Raw genomic sequence first — 23,217 nt, 5'->3', positions numbered from 1 at the left:
TATATATATATATATATATATATATATATATACATACATAATCTAATTTTTATATTTGCCTAGAAATCAGCTTTAAAGTGACCATGTTGTTACTTTTAGGACCTGAGACAAATATGTTCATGCAAAGCAAACTGTACCCCTGCTTGCGCTACTGAACACCATTGGTTTGAAAACAAAAACTCCATTCAACACCACTGAGCGTGCCAGCTGCTAGCTTAAGCTAGCAGCAGTTTTTTTCTTCAACTGAGTAGACAAAGGCAGCGCAACAAGTGGTATACGTAAGTACCAGTGCAGTACTCGATCAATAAAGTTAAAGAAATTCATTAGGTCCTATTATTTAACCTCATCATGTCTACTGATAAGTACACTATTATGTACATAATAATTTCTTCCATTTCATGCTATACTAAATAGAAGTACACAGATAATATGTGATCAATACAGAACACAATTCCTAAAAGTATAAAAACTCTGTAGCTGCATTTCTCTGAAATTTGTTTTTCCGTTTTAACCAACAGAGTGTTCCAGAAATTAAATAACAGGTTTGACTGTTTCCAGAAGGAAAGTTCAAAGTGCAAATGGTCAAATATTGCAATTTTTGTAGTGTTTTCATTAACCTTTCAACACATGCACTTTGTATTCTACATATACAATTACAAAGGAGCACATCTACGCTTTTGGAAGTTTTTTCACAGTTGTCAGTTTACTTATGTCAGCTCTGAACTGAACTTTTAAGCCCAATGGTGGCTGATGTTATACGGAATTCTGTACACGTGAACCGAACTACCCGCAAATTGTATCTGCTTCTGTTATGCCAGTTTTGTAGCTTTCTCACGTCTGCCACACTGCAGCGCCAGGATGGTGACAACACTGTTCACTTTTACAGTTTAGCAGACTCCCACTGGACTGGTAATAAGCATTGTCACAAAGCTGAGTTTCTCATTTCCTCATGTAAACAGCTTATAGCAATTAATGCCTGAAAGCTCATTAGATACATATTTATATTAGGCTATCTTTACTTAGATTGATTGAATATGTCTACAACCTTAAGCTTATAAATAATGATGAGTTACTGTGCTCATGTGAATGTTTATTGATTCTTCATATTTTATTGGCCAATAATGTGCCACACTGTCCTACAGATAACACTGCAATGTGTCATTGTCATTACCAAGGAGAAAGAGCCTGCCTAAACTTTTCTTGATATATTTTCCATCAATACTTTATCTTTAATCTGTACCACTACCCCCGTCCTACTTACAGAACAATATACTATATAGCCACTGATATCAGCGGGTGCATTGACAGTGTTTCCCTTATAACAAACATCTCTACATACTTATATAACATTTGTATTCATACCATACCTTTTCAAATTGCAACTTGATGCCCAGAGCAATAATTAAATATTTGTAACTTATCTGCAAACAAAAGAAATACAAAGGAGTTACTTATGAGAATGATAATCATGTTACATATTAAAAAACATATCACAAATGAAATATTGTAAAGATCATTCTGCCAACCTGTGCTACTCATACAGCTTAGACACCTTTGATTGCTTACTATGCAGCTGCACTTTATTATTATTATTAATATTATTACACAGTATTTATATAGTGCCTTCATATTACACAGCACTTTACAAAGTCCATAGTCATGTCACTAACTGTCCCTCAATGGAGCTCACAATCTAATGTATCTATCATAGTCATATGTCATTAACACAGTCTAAGGTCAATTTTTGAGAGAAGCCAATTATTCTAACTGAATATGTTTGGAATGTTGGAAGAAACCTAAATACCCAGAGGAAACCCATGGAAACACAGGGAGAACCTGCAAACTCCATGCAGATAGTGTCCTGGTTAAGATTTAAATCTGGGACTTAGAGCTACAAGGGCTAGAGTGCTAACCCCTTAGCCACCGTGCTGCATTTGCCAGTCTTTCTTTTACTCTCTGTTCTGGATGAAAGGAAGACACTTTGTTGTAGCCTAGAGCTTACACAGGGCTGATGATTTTCTCTCCATCCACATACGACATTAGTCACCTGATCTCCCTTACCCAGAAGTGCCATGTATTTTTCTTTGCACCCAAAGGACAAATGGAGTGGAGGAGTTTTGGGGCTAAAAGGAAGGTAATACTTTCTGCATATTAAATCACCATTAAAGTGAACCTGTTGCTTTGGCCTACAAATGTTCCCTCTTAGCGATTTTTAGCACATAAGCAGTGGGGACCCTTTACAAGAACATCACAAAGAATGTATTTTTACACCCAAGACTGGAACAAATTATTGTGATATCCTTTTGTACACCCCTTTGGAAAACCTAAGTTTGACTAAGTTGGGTAACCAACCATTTTTTTTATGCAGCCTAAATCAGAAGCAAATCTCATTTTACAAGAAAGTTTGAGTTTGTCCTCCAGCCCACTTCTATCTCCCTACTGATCAGTGAAGTTCCCCAGCGCATAAAAAAAAATCACAAGGGTTCAGTAAGTGGGAAGGTAAAAAACCTAAACTTTGCAGCTTGTATTGAATGTGTTAAACAATCATTGGCGTTGGTTTTTAACCTTTTGCCTGTTACGATGTGAATTGCAGCAATAAAATAAATAGATTCCAGCATTGTTTGGGGCTTATCTTTTTATGTTTAAGGTTCTGCAGACACCATGTCTGGTTCTAGCAGTCTTTACATTTTCATCTTTTACAAAAACGGAACCTCTTCACCATGTCTGTATGATCTATATATTGAAAAAAAGCCAGACCATTCACCATCTGGCAATTAATTGTTGATAATGCATATACTATGCATATACTATCAACATTCTAATTTTGGTATTCACAGCTTTCTTCTATTTGACCACAATAACTAGTTCATTATTTCCTCTTAACCGCCAATAACCTTCCATTCTGTTCTTGTTCTGTAACTGATCTATCTTTCTCAATTTACAGCAAACAGAGTAGATAAAGTAAATGTGGCACTCAAATGTCAACATTTATTTGTGCTAGTGTAATCACACAAAAAAATACTGCAATCTGTCTGCCTCTGCAATCTGAAATCATAATGCACAATTTTATATGGCAAATTTTATATGAATCTCCTTAATGGATGAATGCTGCAACAAGCTATAGCACGTCACAAGCACAATAATGTATGTTGTAGCATAGTGTCTTGGTGTAAAAGAGCCCTGATATTTGCACTCTAAGTAAGCTACCTAGTGTGTTCTGAGAAGTATTTGCATCATTCTAATGTTTACCCACAATTGTTTTTTATGACTGTAGACTGTTAGAACTGCAATCTTACATTTGTTAAAACAAATCTATACAATTCAAACCTTTTTTTAGCCTAGTGTTATTTTTATTTTTTCTGGCCAAGTGTTGGATTTTGCAGCTCAAATGAAATCGGTGAGGGCCAGGGGTCAACTGTGATCAGCATGTTACATTGTGGGTAATGAGATAATTTAGGAAAAGCTGCTTCCAGCAAAGAAAGTTACCTCTTTGTCATCGTCTATCCGGATGGAGTTATTGTCAGGATCAAAGCTTTTTACTTCTGATTTGATCCATTTGACTCCTGAAGGGATCACACTTGCTGTAGAGCGACTAGAATTTGCCAGCTTCTTGGCACCTCCACCAACCAAAGTCCACATGGGTTGGTAGTAATGTGTCTAAAGAGTAAAGTAAGGTAAAATGTTAAATAATTTATTATCAATATTAATGCAGGTCAAATTTTCTGTCTATGGTTCAGAGGACTCTGAAGGGAATGACAAATAGCTGCTATGTTGGGCAGCCCAACTAGAATGTCCACAATGCTCTGCAAGCTCTGTTAGACAAGCACCCTTTAATAAAGGGTATTTGGGTTTTGTTAAACATATATATTTAACATTTACAGTTAGGTCCATAAATATTTGGACAGAGACAACTTTTTTCTAATTTTGGTTCTGTACATTACTACAAATAATTTTAAATGAAACAACTCAGATGCAGTTGAACTGCAGACTTTCAGCTTTAATTCAGTGGGCTGCAGTAAAGGCCTGGCAGAGCATTAAAAAGGAGGAAACCCAGCATCTGGTGATGTCCATGAGTTCAAGACTACAGGCTGTCATTACCAGCAAAGGGTTTTCAACCAAGTACTAGAAATGTTTTCAGCTTTTTAATTTGTCCAATTACTTTTGAGCCCCTGAAATAAAGTGATTGAGTTAAAAAAGGCTTTAGTTCCTCGCATTTTTATGCAGTTCTTTTGTTCAACCCACTGAAAAAAAGCTGAAAGTCTGCAGTTCAACTGCATCCAAGTTGTTGCTGAACATTTTGCAGTCGTGGCATTCATTGTCTATGGGTGGCCACGAATGACAAAAAACATAATATAATACTGAAGGAAACTGTTCAGGATCATCAAGAGGTAGTAACTGCATCACAACTTTATCACCAGTGGTAACAGCCTTACTGTTTAACTAACAATGAATGCCACATGGCAGATTGTGGCATGTTAATACTTAAATGAATTTTACCAACAGCACTAATGTGTGCCTCAATAAATTTGCAGCAAAGTAAATGTACAAAATAGATTACAGCATAGAAATGAAAATTTGCCACTGTACCTCACTTGGCTCTATGACTGCAACTTTCCCAGCTCCAACTTTTCTCTTCATCCGAGCACTCATGGTAATTCCTCCGGCACCACCACCAACAACCACCACATCATAATACTCTTTGGCAGCGAATCTACTCGTCATGTGTAAACTACGGTTGGTGCTCACTCCAGTTCTTATTAAATGAGCACAATGGTGGGCATGGCCCCCACAGGACGCTGCTCCAACGAAGGCCATCTCTGGCTGAGATAAATACCTGTAAACAAAAAAAATTACTTGAAAATAAAATTCTATTATGCACAAATAGCTTAAAGTACATATGTTCCCCAACTATGGGCATTCCATTTTTTTAAATACTCTTAATAGTACATAAAAAGCTTTAAAACACGGTATATTTGGCTGACTTCTGTAGCTATTTACACTATGAAAGAATTAACTAAAAAGATCACAACAAGGATTCTAAAGTCATGTTTCAGTTGGTTTCTAACAGCTCAGAAACAGCTAGGAGGATGCCAAGGGCAAAAAAAAGCTTCAATGTCAGTGACAGGAAGTTTTCAAGATGCACTTATATATAATGTATGAATAATGTACAGGATAGTCATACACATATAAAGCACAAACACCACTGCCCACAATTTGTTTAATTTTTTAAACTAGATTGGAAGAAGCTGTAGGCAGGTGGTCAAAAAGTGGACTGGGCAACTCATTACAAATTTGGTGTTTCAAGTTTCCATAGGAATACAGTAACCTCTAAATTTTCTATCAGGTTTATACTGTCACCCTAAACTTTGTACCATCTTTCTAATGCTCACCCCTTAGTATGTCCAATTTTTAACCATCTTTGAATTAGGCCTCAGCTGTCCAGTGCCCCTGTGTTGTGACCCAACTTTTCACTAGGCATCCAAAAACAGCCGGGTAGTTACTGAAAAGTGCCGGGTGGTGCGCCCAGTTAAAAGGTGCTGGGGAGAACACTGCACAGCATAGGTACCTACACAAAAATGTTGTACAACAGATGTTCTTTCAAAAACATTGCCAAAGTAAAATTGATAAATCAAATTGGTGGCTTCTCTAATGATTGATTACTAACAATTTTATGAATGCAGCCAGGCACCCCGTAAAGCATAACTTAAAGGAATTGCTCAATGATTGTCTGTAGACATTTCCAGTTGGAAAGTTGTTTACAGGTGAAAGGTTCTCATTTACACAAGGTGTGGTTGAAGCTTGTAGTCATGCTGATTCTTTCTGGGTAAAAGTGCATTTTAAAAGTGCATGCAACCTTCATTCTTTTTATCAGAAGCATTATTATTACTTATCAGTCTACTTTATTAACATTGGCTGGGCACACATCGGTCATTGTGGAGAGCTGAGAACATCGTGTCTGGTTCATCAGCCTTTGTGATGTCACTTCCTAGGTCTACTCGGCAGTTAATGCTTCTTTTGGCATAAAAGTTATTCCTTTCTTTGCCAAAATGATTCTGCAAGAAATTACAGCCCACACCAGGCTCAAAACATGCCATTTCGTGCAAGCCTCGAACACGTATATAATCCAGGAATTATAGGTGCGCTGTGTAGAGCAACATGGGAGCAAAGGGCAGGTAAGTGACCCCTAGATTTAGGGACACCAACCTAGACCAGAAACAGTTAATGAAATAACTTCACCATAAGAGTAACAATGCCTCTGGAGACAGAGCTAGACATCCAGTATTACCATGACTATATACTATCCCAATCACATTTGGGGAACAATCACCACAAGTTGTGGCCACCACAATCACCAAGCAATGAACTGTGGTACATTGAATTAACCATTGGTACAGCCAGGACATCAGCAAATACTAAAAAGGTCCACCATATTATTAGTACATCTGACACCCCCCCTAAAGCTAGGGACTGGATTTAATCCATATGCATCTATTAGGTCTAAGCCCTTGTTGTTAAGCCATGATTATATTTTTCATGATTTATATGACCGTATAATTTAGTTCTATATCTCCCACAAGTTATTATTTGTGACAGATTTTTGCTTAGAAATGTTTTTTTCCGGTGGCTCTTATGGCAATACATGGTTGCACATGATGGACACTGCATGGAGGTACTGTTCATTCCAAATGACACCCATTGCACCCTGCCAGCACACCTCAATCTTTGCATGTTTCTGCACATCACAATGCTCAGACAGACCTTTAATACTTATTGTACAGTTAGCAAACTTTTAAACACCACATTCACTAGTTTGCAAATACAGACTAAATGACCATTTAAATGGCTTCCTGTTTGCCTGTCAGCTGGAAAGGGCGTTTTCTGCAGACTCTGCTGTGCACATTGCGTTCTTTGTACATTCCGAGTTATGTATGTTGTACATACTCTGTTGTGTATGCCTTTGTGTTCTATATCAGTGTTCTGTACTGTATAAGTCCCATGCTGTGTATAGTGTGTGATCTTTGCTTTGTATGCTGAGTAAAGTTTATGTGTGTACTCTGTTCTCTGCTTTGCATAGGTGGAAACTTGGAATAATTGTTAAATGATAAAGTGGCAACACAAAGCACAGAAAGTTATCATCTCAGAAGATTTCTAGCAGAACCAATAGGTATTTGTTGCTCTTATTGAACATATGTTGCAAAGTGCATTCAATGGTAAAGTTAAAACATCAAAGGAAAAGAAAAAAAGATAATTAATAGTTAAAAGATAATAATTGTTGCAATATACTTATAAAGGGGCAATGGTTGGTAACCAAGAATATACAGTATCTACAGAAGAAAGAAAGGTGAAATTTATCTTCTCATCATTCTACAGGTTGACAGTAAAGTATACACAGTACTACGAACCTTCCCCTTCCTTATAGCAGATTGTAAAACACTGTAATACAATAATAGGAATCTGTGACTGCCAAAGGCACTTTTTTATTACCACAAAACATTCGTGAGCAGTGTCTTCCTTCACGTTCGCATCAAAAAGTGGTTAGTCACATGAGTTGTGAAAAAACTATAAATGGTATAGAACAGACTTGGTACAGGATTTGTCTACATATGGCTGTCATGCAGCATAACTTAGGTCCTTGCCCCTTCTTGATATAATAAAAAGACACACAAAATTTATTGCCTTGAACCCTCTGGAACAGCTCACATGGGTGTTGGCTCTGCTCATTCCTACTAAACTCACCTCTCCTCACTCCATCGCTGTCAAAGATATCTTCAACTGGTTCTTTTACAGGTTCACGATTTTCAGCCATCTTGATTCGCCAGGACGGAATAACGTAACACTCCTTCGTGTGTACAAGCTCATTAATTCCTGGCAACCAGGTATTCCAGGAATATACCTGAAGATGTACATGTGCAACTTAGTGTACATTCAACAGAAGATTGCTAACAGGCATGTGAGTTTGTTTTATTTCGGAAGAGACATAGCCTGTCCCTTTTACAAATACCTGTTCACTGTTATTATTATTATTGCACATTATTTATATAGCGCCATCATATTACGCAGCGTTGTACAAAGTCAATAGTCGTGTCACTACTCTTTTGGGCAGGGTCCTCTCCTCCTCCTGTGTCATTGTTTGTATCTGTCTGTCAATTGCAACCCTTAGAGTACAGTGCTGCGTAATATGTTGGTGCTATATAAATATTGTTTAAAAATAATACATTATGTTAGAAGTAATATGCAACTGCCCACGTTAGTGCCATTGACATACGGAAGGGGACAGACCTCTGATGTGGACACCTTATTGATTGGAAAAGCGGGGCATTTTGAGGCAGCGAGGAAATAAAACTGTGCAGTCCAGATGGTAGAAACATTAAAACACTTATCTTAAAGTGCCATCCTCTGTAATAGGGTGAATTCCCCTATTTAATGTACAGCACTGCGTAATATGTTGGCGCTATATAAATCCTGTTTATTAATAATAATAATAATAATAATAATAATAAATTCAGGGAACTAAAAGAAAAGTCAACTGAATAATAAATCCTAGATACAGAAAAAAAGATTGTGAATGATAAAACCTGCACCTCAAAGTAACTATGAACAGGAAATAAAAGGCAAACAGAGGTGATAAACAGCACCCCATACCTCAAAGCACCTATACCTATATCTAGGCTTTTCTCACAGGTGAAGATCAAGTGTAGCCTTCACTACCTTAAACTTGATCCCATTTGTCTTTATGCCAAAATTAGCAAAAATAGTGGGGTGGTAGAAAAGCTTGTCAAGACAAAAGAAAAAAATGTATTAAAAAAACTTGGCCAAACATGCCAGTCGTGCTTCCACCAGCCAAGAGCCCAAATAGCCCCAAAAAGGGGATTTATTCAGTCTGTGAAAATTTACACCAGGGTAAAGATTATGTAAGCAATTATTAAAAAAAATAATCTAGCAAGCATAGGCTGATCCAGCTAGGAAGCAAAGCACAATTATGGGGCATATAATAAATGGGTGAAGATATCATATGAAAATGGCTTCATACTACTGAGAAACTGTTAAAATAATATAGAGCAGATGAATCAAAAATCCAGTCTGGATGGAACAAGCAAAAGGAACAATTCTGATGTTTGCAGTACTTAAGACTGTAAAAAAAAAATCAGAGAAGAAAAAAAATGTCACTTTGTCCAGTTTCATACAAATGTTATAAGTACAGCAGCATGAGTTTAAAGTAAAAATAATATTTTCAATTCAATTAGAAAAAGGGGAATTGGCCAAAAATATTAAAAATTCAGTGCTACTATTAGATGATGAAATATGATGAATAGAAGGGTCACTTTAAAGTGCATAAAGACAAGCCATAAAAGTTTTGGTTTTAAACTCTTTTTTTGTATTGTTAAAAAAACATTCATTACTAAATGCAGTACTGTGCAGGCTTAGAGCCTAATGTGGAAGTATTTCAGTGTAAAAGTTTATCAGGCACATGTGTGTATTGAATTTCAGCCAGACCATGATGACTAGGCAAAATTTCTAGAGTAACTGTTGTAAAAATTCAAGAACAGGCACGTAGGCAGAACATGGATAGATCAGTGGAGGGTCTGAAGAGTTCATTGTTTAAGGAACATAGTAAGCATGACATATGCATTCTGTGAAGAACCTGTCTGTGTCCAAGGTTATTTACACTTAAATGCCATATGTGGAGAACATTAGAGGACACAAACATTGCATTACCAAAAACAGGCATTCAGTTAAAGTTCTCTAATGCATGAATGGATGCTCTAAACTTTTTCTGTGCCACTTTTTGTGGAAAAGATCTTTCACGATCCTTTCCAATGACAAACGACTGCACGATGCATGAATGAGTGCTATACATACAGAGCTGTTCTGCTCTATGAAAAGGGGAGGGGGAGGGAACGCCAGAGCGGCACCCCACTGCGCTCTTTACCCTTCACTTCCATTACGATCGTTCGTTGTCTGTGGATCTGCCAGGACTGTTGTCTGGATGACAAGCGCTATACACACGGCAGAGTCTCTTCCGATATCAGCCCCTATTGCACGTGTGTATGTAGCCTTAGTAATTCACACCGCAGCATTGGTCCCTAAAAAAACAGAATTTGCAGGAATAAAATTGGGCAGCAGTGAGTAGTACTGAACTGCTCACTGCCACCCTCATTAACTTTCCTAAAGCAGTGGTTCACTGGCAGAAGAAAGCAGTAATGGCACCACAACCATACCTTCAGTCTGAACAATGCCTAAATAAGTATTTGTGTATCAGTGTTTTGGAAAAAGGAATAAAGGGCCTAGATAAGGCTGCAGATTTGTGGATCCAGGCCTGATTTGGTTTGGAAGAACTGGGTGGGCCAAACACACCATCCCTCCCACAGGCCAAGAACTGGATATGGTTCTGGAGTACCTGGCTGAGCAGGATAAAAGAAAATGGATTCAAATAGAAAGAGAGTTGGTGTTTGACATTGCAAGTTTATAGTGAGATGAAGCCTGAGGCTGTGTGAGGTCTCTGTGCTGAAAAAACAGTATTGTAGGAAGCCTAAGCTCAGGGCCGAGAAGTCCAAGGAGAGCCACAGAGGTCCTCAGATCATAGGAGCTGGCCAAGGGGGCCCAGTGTGGCGCTTTCACATAGAAGCATAATAACATGGTGCTAAGAAGGAGACTTCCGGCACAAGGCCTGAACTTCAGCGCACTTGCTGGAAGTAAAGACAAAACAGAGTAGAAAAGATTCTTGTATACTGATTCTTGAAATTTTTGGTAGATTATTAATTTTGCAATTTTGAACTGTGCTGTGAACTGTATTGTCTTTAAATAAAGACAAACCAAAAGCTATACAAGCCTACTTTTGACTGCCAGTAGTGTGAACAATAATATTTTATTTAGGTATATGAAAATACACTACAATGGAAATTAACATTTTCTAACACGTGAACAGGCAAACTTTATATCTTTTTTTAAACAATGTCTACAGATAGAGGTGATATGCATTGAACAAATAGTATAATTATTCTCATAATCTAATCTAAATGCAGACTTGGGATGTGGAAAAGTCCACTCATACATTTACTACCACTTGCAGGAAATTGCATTAAAATTAGAATCAAGCATTGCAGATTAGGGGTCAGTGATTAGAATATGTAAAAGTTCTTCTGTTTACAGTATGGGGTTCTTTTTGCTATTGACATGAGTGGTGTCACCACGCCAAGATCAAAATAGCTCTCTGAGCTTTCAGAAAGAAGGCCGGGGATGCCGGTTACTCTGGCAAGTGTCTAAATCAGTAACTAATTACTGGCATGGAAAAAAAAACACAGAAGAAACTTTCTATATGCTAAAATACTTGCTCAGACGTGACACTTTGTTTCTGAGTTCTCTGATTATGGGTTTACAAGCAATTGGTTCCTTTTTAGGTGTCCAAGTCACTATCTGTGTGATATGGAGACTTATTATTGAGAGCCAAACACCGTGATTTCCAGTGTTGGCTTGCAATGACATCGGGGACTACCCATCATGGACAAATCTTCAGCTCTGGATCATAACTTCACTGTAAAGTATGGTGCCAAAAATATTATAGTTTGGGGAGGCTTACAGCATTATGAGCTTAACAGCCAGAAGCGGTCATGTCAATTATGATTTTTTTAAATATAAAAGTGAGGGTAATGAGAACGTAAGGCCATCTGTTCAAACACACTGAACAAGGATTTTAAGATAATAGCATGATTTGAAGAAATTTATGAAATCCACCAAAAACACCTCAGAAAAAAGAAACTCACAAAGAACCTGCAAACTGAAGCATTTTTGCTAGGGCCAAAATATTCCAATCGATGTGAAAAACAAGTGGACCAAGCATCATACCCCTAGACAGAATGTGCAATTAACCCTTGAAATGGGGAGGGGTACCTATAGCAAGGGGAAACATGGATTAACCCATCACTCACTATTAGCTTGTTTTGTAAACAAAACTTTTTTCTCCTAGGATTTTAGATAAAGCTATGAATAGAAAAATTGGAATGGGAGTTTTACGGATGCTTTTTTTAATTTAAAAATAAAATCCTGGACTTTGGTTTTATCCTGCCATTAGAATTAAGATGACAGTCACCTGATCAAGTTTTTTTTGGCCAGAACTGAAAATCATCCTATGGGAAGAACAAGGAGAACCTGTCTTTATATGGATTTGCAATTACGTGACTTTTAACAAATGTAAGGACCTTAGACTTAGAAAAACAGCTTAAACAGATCCGGGCAACCTATAGCCAACACGGGGAATTAGGCTGCATACACACTTCCAATAATTATCGAAAAACGAAAACAAACGACCGACCTGCCAAAAATCATTCACAAAAAAGGTGACCAACGACGCAGATGAACGAGGATTGTCGTTGGAAATGAATGACCATCACGGCGGATCTGATTGGCCAAAGATCATTCGCTATCTATCGTGTGTATGGTCGTTCAGTAATCGTGCATGTTTCAGCAATACACTTTCTCCTTTACATGTCACTCCCTGCACCATTCAAACGATTGTATCTATCATGTGTACACAATTGGTGGATTATATTTGAACGATCGTATCATTACAGCATGTACAGAATTGTGCACAATACAATCGTTCAAAATAATTGTGCATAATCGCTGATCGGTTAATCGTTTTTTTTACAACGATAATTATTGGAAGTGGGTACCTAGCTTTAGAACTGAGACCCAGATATTAGAGACAGTTGCATTTTATGACTCCAGAGGCCATCATCTACGATGGAATAATCTTATCACAAAAGGCTACACCTGCAAGTAGAATCATGCAAGACATGCATTATCCTCTTTCAAGGAATATTTCATTCAGCCAATCCAGTAATAAATCTCTTTGCAACGAATCCCCCATCATGTGTAAGGGACAGGATTTTTGCTTTGAATGATTGGAATGTTGAAGTCAGCAGAGCTTCACCTCATTAACTGAGCTATGTGAATGGGGATATACACTTTTTTGAGTGCAAGGCCTAAGCTCCTATAGTAAATCAAGGCCATTGTGTTTTCTATGTAGGACACAGAAGACTCAGGAAGTTACTTGACTGCCTCGAAGTAGCAGAACAAGTCAAAAGGAAGTATAATAATTGTAACACTCAGACGAAGCACTCTAGAAATGTGATGCAATGTAATGAATACCAAATTACACAATGGGAAGATTCTGCTCATATTAAAGAGGGTTTTGGAATTCCTGATATATTACATATTCACTTTTCATTTGCTATATTTTAGGAGAAGCCTTTTTAGGCCGCTGTGCATGAAACATGGATGCTCCTTGACTGCTCAACAACATCTGAAACTTGTCTACAAAAAGCAACAATTCTGCAAACTTGACAATATTGCTGATGGACAATTTTTGCTAACAAGATTGTCTCAATGACTTCATTTTCAGTTCTTCTTCATTTTCACCTTCTAGTCTTGAACCAAGGTAATGACATAGTATAAGGGTTACAATGTTATTCTATCATTGGGGTAACAGCGAGCTGTGAGATTTGCCAGGAGTACAATGTATACATCAAGCTTATCAGGTGCAGCTATACTTCCAGTAGGTTGTACATTTCCAAGCATCATTGTATACAATTACTGCTGATATTTGTTGTTCATTCCAGCCATACAGACTTGGAGAATATGGAGTTTGGGTCATTCTCCAATTTCTAAATACAGCATTTACTGCCTTTTCAATACTTTTTAAAAGAGAAGATCCTGCTGAAAAGTGACAATCTCTGCAGCTGGTTGACGAGAGAACAGGAAGCATGGCTAAAAATTGACACATTTATCCCCCTTCATAATGGGCCCACAGGTCTTTGTCTGGAATTGAAGCTTAATAAAATATTCCAACCTGCAAAACTTCCACTGCTGATCAAACATAAATGACATAATATGACATACCTGCCTTCACCACCCTCAGCCTTCTACTACTACATCTGCAAAGCCTGCAGAATCCTAGGCAAGTTTTAGAAATGTGCGAATAACAAACTAGAAAACTGTCAGTGCTGATCATGGACGCAAGGATACAAAGGAATCAGAAATATTAGCTCTTCTGGACATACAGATACAATGTGCTCAGGATTTTCAGTGCTGCTCCTGAACATTAAGATACAATATGATCAGCAATATCAGTGCTGCTCCTGGACAAAAAGATGCATTAGGATCAGCAGTGTCAGTGCTTCTCCTGCAAATTTGGATACAAGGTTTCAAGAATGTCACAGCTGCTCTTGGAGGTAAGGATGCAATGTGATCAGGCGTGTCAATTATGCTGGACACATAGATATAATGAGATCAGGATTGACACTGCTGCTACTATACATAAAGATAAAATGTGATCAGCACTATCAGTGCTGCTCCTGGACACACTAATACAATGTGATCTGGAGTGTCAGTGCTGTTCCTAAACATATAGATAGAAAGTGATTAGGAATGTCAGTGCTGCTTCTGAACACAGGAATACAATAGAAACAGAAGTGCCAGTGCTGATCATGTACACAGGAATACAAAGTGATCAGTAATGTCATTGCTGCGCCCGGACACAAGAATACAATATTTACAGAAGTGTCAGTGCTGATCATGGACATAGAATACAATATTTACAGAAGTGTCAGTGCTGCTCCTGGACACAAGAACACACTATTTACAGAAGTGTCAGTGCTGATCATGGACATAGAATACAATATTTACGGAAGTGTCAGTGTGCAGCATCCACACCCCTTATACACACACAGCCCCGATCACACACCACATACAGTGATCACCGCCGCCTCTCTTACCTGCACCCACCGACTACACACAGAGGAGAGTGAGCAGATTCTGTTCCTCTGGAAGCTCCGCCCACCCATCGTCCCCGCACAGTCCCCGCCCACTCCCGGGCACATTGCTGTACAGGGAGGGCTGAGTGTGCTCTCTGATTGCAGGCCAATCTAAAAGTTTTATTAATATTCCCCGATCATTAACCCAAATACCTATCGATCAAAATGCTTGGCTGTCTATATCATTCACATCGCAGTCAGGGAATGGAGTCATAGCCTGATGTAATGCTCTCAGTAACTAATGTTCTCCATGTCACATGTCAGACTGGTATTTATTTTCACTGGCAGACAATGAATGTAGCAGATCACACCATCAGGGAATTTCACAGGATTCAGGATTTACAGATCAATACTAGAATACTTGTCATCTAATGAATGCTGACCCCAGATGGTGCCCAAACAGGATTCTGGAAAGAATTCTCAATACTGTCATGTCATCAGCCAAAAATGTCTAATATTAGGAACAATAGGGGCATGTGACCTGCTTTACAAATCGAATAACTAAACTCAAAATGTGGTCAACTTGCAAAAAACTGATCCCTCCCCCACTTACTGTGAATTATAAACCCATGCTAATTTATTCTGGGGATGGTAATACAGAGAAATACCTTATATAATATACCAGTATTTCTCACCCTTCTTATCATGGGGAAAACCCTTGCAAAAACATCAGGGTTTTCAGGGAACCTCCTCTATGGTTGCTTTATTCACAGCTCACAGTTAAATAATGTGGTGGTCAGTAGGAAGAATGCCTGTTACATTGCTGGTCAGTGGGAAGAATGTCACCATTACAGAGAGCCAGAAAGATCATTGGTGTCACTTAAACTGACATAATCAGTTTAAACATAATAAGAGTCACAAACTGCTCATTGGTCAAGGAACCCCAGCAACCACTGGAGAAATCCTGGTTCCCTAAGAACAACCCTGGAACCCTAAGAAACACTGCATTACACCTAATGCTTCTCCGCTACCACCTTGGAATGTGTGCAGGGCCTTAATGTTGGTACAAGAAATGCAGGACAGCTGGTCGCTACTCTTTAATATAGCATAAAGGTAAAGCCAGAATAAACCTACCAGTATTAAAACCTTCATAAACATAGCAAGAACATGCAAACTCCATGCAGATAGTATCCTGGCTGGGACTCCAGCCCTGTAAGACAAGAGTGCTAGCTGCTGAGTCATCATGCTCTGCAACTACCGGTATGTCAGTTTATGAAGCACTCTGCAGGACTGAGATTTCCTATATGGATAGCAGTCACATTTTTACATGAAACCTCCCCCCATCTCCAAGGTTTACAAAGTGCCAAATTCTGATTTGTCATAAATATTCTAATCACATTATTTTAGTAGAAATTAATCTTTGAGCACTGTCGAGGCCTCCAGGACCTTTCACCATAACTATGCTGAGTGTTTATGTACATTATAGCACATTGACCTTGGCAATGCCCTTTGTGACAGCAATGTGACAGCCATAACCCCCTGATCAGTGCCACTTCTCACCAAACATCTTCCAGGTTTGGGGTTTTTGCCAATTGTGATTGATTGATTATGTGCAGGAAGGTCCCAACATGGAATGGTGGCAGGTAGGTAGCAAACCTGATCCAATGCTTATGAAGGATGGCGTGTAATGCTTTCATGTGACCCCACTTACTGATCTTGGTAGAGGGCAATATTCAGAGGTTAAGACTAAGGTTAGATGGTGGTGAGGTTGAAGCGTGATTACCGCTTTCTCACAACATTTGACCATACCCATGGTTGGAATGCTACATGCAGTGACTCACCCTTGGCTGTCCATAGGGGATGAATGGAGATGGTAGTAAGAGGTTCAGTACTACCTCCTGTCAAATGAAGAACCAGCAAAGGGGTTGGGGTGGTTGGCACAGCTGGCAAGGTTCCAAACACCAGCAGCCACCGAGAACATCTTTTCCTACTGCCTGTCTGAACTTAGGCTGAAGCACCCATACACATTAGGGAACAGTCAGCACAGGAGCTTAATTTAACCTAAGCAAACACAAACCTGAATATTTATACAAGTCTGTATGGTCTGTGAAATACTCAACTTATCTATGTAATGATAAGAAAGATCAATGAGGTACTGGACAAACAATTCTGACCCGGATATAGAACTGTCAATGCAGGATCATACATGGCTCAATCTGATGCGTGGCTGCATGCAATCAGGGATTCATAACAACCCTTCATGGCTCATCATTGAAATCCAAGATGATGCCAGACCAGCTCCATGTAATGACAGCAGACACAGTTTGTTTGCCTAATCTTCAAAGAACAAAATTTGGGATGTTGAATTTTTATTGTCTGCATTCCACACACTAAAGCTTTGAACATATGATTGTCATGTGAGATGAAGGGCTGTGCTCGTCTGACATGTACAGCAGTCCCCGATATTATCCGTCAACATCAAGAAACAAACATCTATCCATTGTCCTTTGATCACAACAAACATATTAGGTAATAATACACTAATTTCTGTGACATAATTGCTTATAAATCAACTTTGTGTCATTTGGACAAAGGCCTGCACTTTCCATATCACACAATAAAGACCTGCAGGACAAGCAGGTTATACTGCACTGCAAACATTCAGGCATAAATCAGGTTAAAACAACTTCAGATTGTATGTCAACACATCACATAATACACATTATTTTTTATTTCACAAAGAATAAGTCAAAATTCAGAAGCATAGTGTGAAAAAATTGCACCCTCACCAATTATAAAATATATAAAAACTAAGTATGTGAGTAGCAGCCATGTACTGCGGATCAAATGCACTTTATTAACTGATCATCAGCAAATGTGACTGCCTCTATAAAATTAGAGGTTTTGGCATTTTGCTGGTCTGGGACATTCAGGTGTTTGTTAATACAATGCCAAGGAGAAAAGACATCAGCAATGATCTTAGACACAGTCACTGATGACCATCAATCTGGGAAGGGTTATAAATGCAATTCCAAGCAAAATGAAGTTCACCATTCTACAGTGAAAAAGATTAGGCACAAATGGAAAATTATCAAGACATTTGCCTATCTTCCCAGAAGTGGACATCCCAGCAAATTTACTGCAAGGGTAATATCATGCATATCTCAGAGAAATTGCAAAAAAAAGAACTTCATCTCAGAGTCTACAAGGATTGGTTAAAATGTTTCATGTTGAAGTCCATGACAGTACAAACAGAAAAACAATGAACAGGCATGTTTGGTTTTGTAAGATGAATGAGAAAGTCTTTTCTCTCTGTAAAGAACATGGCAGCACAGTTTAGGTTAGCAAAGTTGCATTTGAACAAACCACAAGACTTCTGGAATGATGTCCTTTAGACAGATGAGACCAGTGGAGACGTCTGGTCATAATGCACGTAAACCCTACACAGCTTACAAACTCCTCATACCACCTGTCAAACACAGTAATGGAGGCGCAAGGATTTGTTTTGCAGCCACAGGACCTGTGCAGCCTGCAGCCATAACAGTTGAAAATGAACTCTTCAATGCAAAATATTCTAAAGGTCAAACGTGAGGCCATCTGTGCAATTGCTAAAGCTGCAATTAGGATAGGCTTCAGGACAATGATCCCAACAGACCAGCAAATCTACAACAGGATGGCTAAAAATGAATAGAATCAAGGTGTTGCAATGGCCTTATCAAAGTTCAGACCGCAACCCAGTTGAAATTCTGTGACAGAACTTTAAGCTGTTCATAAATGAATGACTGCAAACTTTAATCAATTGAAACAATGTTGTAATTTTAGAACCTGCTAAGAACCAGAAGATTTTTTATTTTGTCCTAATATGTAAAAACTTTCTTTTTCACATGACTGTATATAAATAAAATACATCTAAAGGTAAAAATCATTTCTATCTGTCTAGATAAAAACTCAGCTCTGTCAAACAACACAGCCCTGCCTGGAAGGGGACCTGTTTTATTCTCCGCTGCTTTTGGAAAACTATTAATTAAGTCTTGGCCCTTTCCCAAGCCAGTGACTGCACAGTGAAAGAAGCAGCAGATTGCTGTGCCAATCTTTGTCTCCCTGCCCTCTCCTCCTTTCCTCATGTTCATTGTTAGCACTGCAGAAGAACCAAATGCCTTCTTGTGCTGCTTTTTCCTCTTACAGTCTGAGCTATGCTGATACCTGGTGCTTACATCTGAAAAATACATGCAATGGTCATGATTACACAAATCTTCAATTATCTGTTTTTTGTTTTTTTCATTTCTGAGTTCAGCTTTTGGAACATATTGTTATCAGCCTAATCATGAGATAAATATGTGAAACTAGACCTACCCACAATACAAAAAGTATACAGATTATTATGTGAATGAAGGTGTCTCCTACAGAATACAGAACTATACTGATGTACAAGATATAGAAGTGTACATTTCCTTTATTCCAAACTAGTAAGCGGCTTTACTAAAGAACTATATTTTAAAATCTAAAGATTATACGATTCTATGACACAGAATGTTGCAATTGGTTCCCTGCTGCACATTACTTTTTTACTTTTCTGACAGTAAGGCTAATCACAGACCTGTGGTGAGCCACACTGGTCTGCCACAAATTCAATCTCGGTCTCAACTTATCCTATTCAAGTGAATTGGAGTGGTTGGTATCCACTTGCATGTGGCTGCAGCCGTGGAAGATTATGGTGTCATGTTTGGCTTTAGGGTTGTGGCCTGACGTTTTGCACCACAGATAAAGTCCTATGCAAAGCTTGTAGCCCATTGTGCTGTCTGCCTCTCCCAGCTGCAGTTTGCTATACATCCAGGAAACGCATGGTTTAACACTGCTCCTCTGAAAGGGCCCTAAATGTACACAGAGGAAAGAGGAATTTCCACATTCAGAAACCACAAACATCATGTGATTGAAAAGCTTCTTCTCTTATCGTATTCCTGTGATGTAGTAGCTATGAAATTAAATGTATTAGTAAGTAGTTTTACCAAGGTCTGTAGGTTGTTATAAGAAAACGCTGGATGCATTTCTAGATGCACAGAATATAACTGTGTATTACATTTTGAAAGGAATGACACCAGGGACTGTTGATCCTGGGAGTATTGGACTGCCTTAGGGAATCAGAAAGGAATGTTTTTCTTCTGCTGCAGTAAACTGAACCATGCTTTATAAGGGGTTTGCCTTCCTCTGGATCAATTGTACATAATGGTTTCTAGCTGGAACTTGCAGGCTTTCTAGTTTTTGTAATAATTTTTCCTTGTGGTTAAACTCCATGGACATCGGTCTTTTTTTAACATAACTATGTAACATTCTCATCTGCAGATATTGGTACAAACATAAACAAGATAGGAAATACAAATTACACAAAACAAGTTATCAGATGATTTAAAAGCCAATAAACAATTTGCTGCAATCAGATTGTAGCTGTCACATTTGTACTGCAATTTAAAATATAAACTGATTGCTGTAGGCATCACCTCTAGATTGCATTTCACCGTTATCTTTCATCCTATTCAGCTTGCTCCTACTTTAAAAGATCCCTCAAAACTCATTTTTCCAAACTTGCCTATCTGTCTTTTTCTGTCTCTTAAAACCCTCACTACTTACCCACCATTCTATATCTCCCCTCCTATTGTGTGATACTTCTCCCACCTCATAGATTGTACTGGGCAGGGTTCTCTCCTGTGTCACTGTCTGTATCTGTCTGTCATTTGCAACCCCAATTTAATATACAGCGCTGTGTAATATGTTGGCGCTATAAAATCATTTTTAATAAAACTATTTTTATTAATAATAATAATAATAATAATAATAATATTAATAATCTCCTTCTATACACAAAATCCAGTTTACTCCATTATAAGAGATAGCAGTTTATTTTGTTCACTTACTTTGTTAAATTTAGGCATATAAATCTCAAACCCCAAGTTTTCATTATTTCATGAAACTATAAACCCTGACTACCTTCATGGATTGTTATTGTACAGATTGATAAAGAGTTCTTTCCAGCATCTCACAGCTCATAAAATAATACATAACCACAGAGCCCTCTCATAACTTAAATTAAATAAATGTAAGTTATTCTAATAAATGAATTATATAAACATTATTATATTGCATATAATAAGGATATGCATATATGCATTTATATCAGTATAAGTCCTATATAGTACTACATACCAATAACCAGAAGAAATTTTGTATCCAATGCAACACTTTATTGGTACAAACAGCTGTGTTCACTAGATCACCACATGGCATATGTAATAAACCAAACCTTTTTCTTAACATATAATGAATAAAAATGATGTTGAAAATAAAATAATGACATCATTTTTAAATTACTTGGTTACAAAACAAATCCTTTAATGTGATGCAATAAATTGTTGACCATTTATTGCCCAAACAGTTTCAACAGAATTCACTTCTCGTAACTGTACATTCCTCTACTCGTTTCGCAAGTTTGAAACATAGATCATAAATCTGTAACACAAAATCATAATTCAGGTTAATCTCTAAAGAACAATTTAATTTTTCATGCATAAAGCATTCCGTAGGTGAGACACTAATAAAACCATGAAATCATACAAATATATTGAAGACTGTGGACTTTGGCATTATAGGTCAATACACACAAGGGAAATACTACTGCTTTCCAGGGGTGGAAGATGCAGGACCTGTACATGCCAACAAGTCCTGATAAGGTTTATATATATGATGTAAATAAAAATCACATTGATGATATATATAAAAAACAACCTGAGAGTCCTTCAAGGGGACCAGCATTCAAAAAGATCCCATATACTATTCAAAATGACACATAACACAATGCATGTCAAGAATGATAAATAGGGGTATCCATAATAGGTTTTTACCTATATCAGGGTATTTTTAGTACGTGTAGGGAGGTCACAAAATGGGATGTTTAAAAGGCCGTTCACGGACCATGAATGGGCTTTGTGATTCTCTAGCGCCTAGTAACTATAGAAAGAAGTGGAGTTGATCCAATCCCTAGCATAACGAAATATACATGCCCAGTTATATAGTCTTAGATCGGAAGGATTAGCCCCAAATAATGCTAAAAGAACAAAATCCCTCCAGAGAAATTGATCAAAACCTTGTTCAAATTGCTTAATATCATTATGCTTAGGGAGTAGGGTAAGAGTTTGCAAAGGATACAGAAGTCTGGCAAAGTTTATCATTTTATTGAGCTGGCATCTGCCCTACACAGACATTGTTTCAATTCAAGCAGAATCCTTTAAATAATGGGAGTGTCATTAGCAGCATGAATGTCTTGAATGTATTTAATTGATCTCAGCAGATTAAGAACCAACATTAGGCAGCCCACTCTGTGTTGACTCATCCGAGGAAGTTTGTTAAAAAATATTAAGTCTCCTTTGTGCATATTTCATTTTGTTTCAAGGAATGAACCGGATATTCAATAGATATGTTAAACAGTAATAGTAATATGGGACAGCCCTGGCAAGTTCCCTTCTTTAAAAGCAAATGATTTGGTAGAAAGTATCTTAGTCATGGAGGTGGAATAAAGAAGTTTCAGGGAATTTAAGGATTGCACCCAAAATTCTCATACTCTCCAAAACCTTCTGTACCCATTCCCATATCACTTTGTCAAAAGCCTTCTGCTTCCCACACCAACAAGGCTGTAGATGATGGAAAACAGCCCATGAAACATATATATTCCATAACAACTATAATTTCCTGAACACTGGTGGCCCCTGACTACCCCACAACAAAACCTCTTCCCTCTTGGGCTCTCTCACGCAAACAATATGATTTGTTTCCAAATTTAAAGAACTCTGATATGCTAATCATATATCATCAACTAATGATCGCAAACCTGTTTGTCCTCAAGCTATTGTGTCCTATAAACTGACAATAAGCCTGATATACCTTTTAGCATGTTTCAGTATGTGACAAAGCTCTCTTCTAGGAAATTGCATTAGCAAGAATTTGGCCCTAAGGACTTCCTTTGTGGTATCCCAAAACAGAATAGGGTTATCAACATGTTGTTCATTACAGGAAGAATATTCCATCCACCATGACCACAGACAAACAATAATAGACTCATCTGTAGACAAAAGAGATGCAAAATGCCGAACCATTACCTCGCATACCACCCAGAGTCACAGACATCAGAGAATGGTACAAAATCAACATCTGATCAATTGAGGCAAAAACCATGTCCAGCCTTCTATGAGAATAATAAAGTCCCTGTCTAATTGTAATAAATGTCTCCATACATTTGTGACACCAGCGTTGGAAATAGGCGAAGGCAGAGTCATTTAGTGAGCAAGCATCTTTGGTTATTCTAGAGGAGGAAGAACTATCTTCTGAATGACAGGACAACACATTCCAATCTCCACCTCGAACAATGCGGTCTTTTGTAGGATGAAACAATAAAGGAACTTATTAAAAATAGCTTGTT

At 38.0% G+C, this 23,217-nt stretch overlaps 1 protein-coding gene across 2 annotated transcripts in view; it reads right to left on the bottom strand.

Annotated features, from left to right (window-relative positions):
- The window catches only part of SQOR (sulfide quinone oxidoreductase), a 32,522-nt gene extending 11,514 nt beyond the window's left edge, over positions 1-21,008 (bottom strand). Inside the window, exons 1-4 of one of the 2 annotated variants that reach the window (XM_072402420.1) lie at positions 20,952-21,008; positions 4,588-4,834; positions 3,487-3,657; positions 1,368-1,421 (exon numbers count right to left, since the gene is read on the bottom strand). In XM_072402420.1, coding sequence (XP_072258521.1) covers positions 1,368-1,421; positions 3,487-3,657; positions 4,588-4,815 — 453 coding nt within the window. In that variant the 5' untranslated portion in view covers positions 4,816-4,834; positions 20,952-21,008. Of the gene's footprint in view, positions 1-1,367; positions 1,422-3,486; positions 3,658-4,587; positions 4,835-14,774; positions 14,911-20,951 lie in introns of those variants that run through there. The other variant, XM_072402419.1, reaches the window with a different exon arrangement.
- Between the last annotated feature and the right edge of the window lie 2,209 nt (positions 21,009-23,217).

This window comes from Pyxicephalus adspersus, chromosome 2, assembly GCF_032062135.1.
Source record: "Pyxicephalus adspersus chromosome 2, UCB_Pads_2.0, whole genome shotgun sequence".
In the NCBI taxonomy this organism is placed as follows: Eukaryota; Metazoa; Chordata; class Amphibia; order Anura; family Pyxicephalidae; genus Pyxicephalus; species Pyxicephalus adspersus.
Note: the sequence above shows the minus strand (reverse complement) of the source record. Positions and strands in the feature narration are given on the sequence as shown.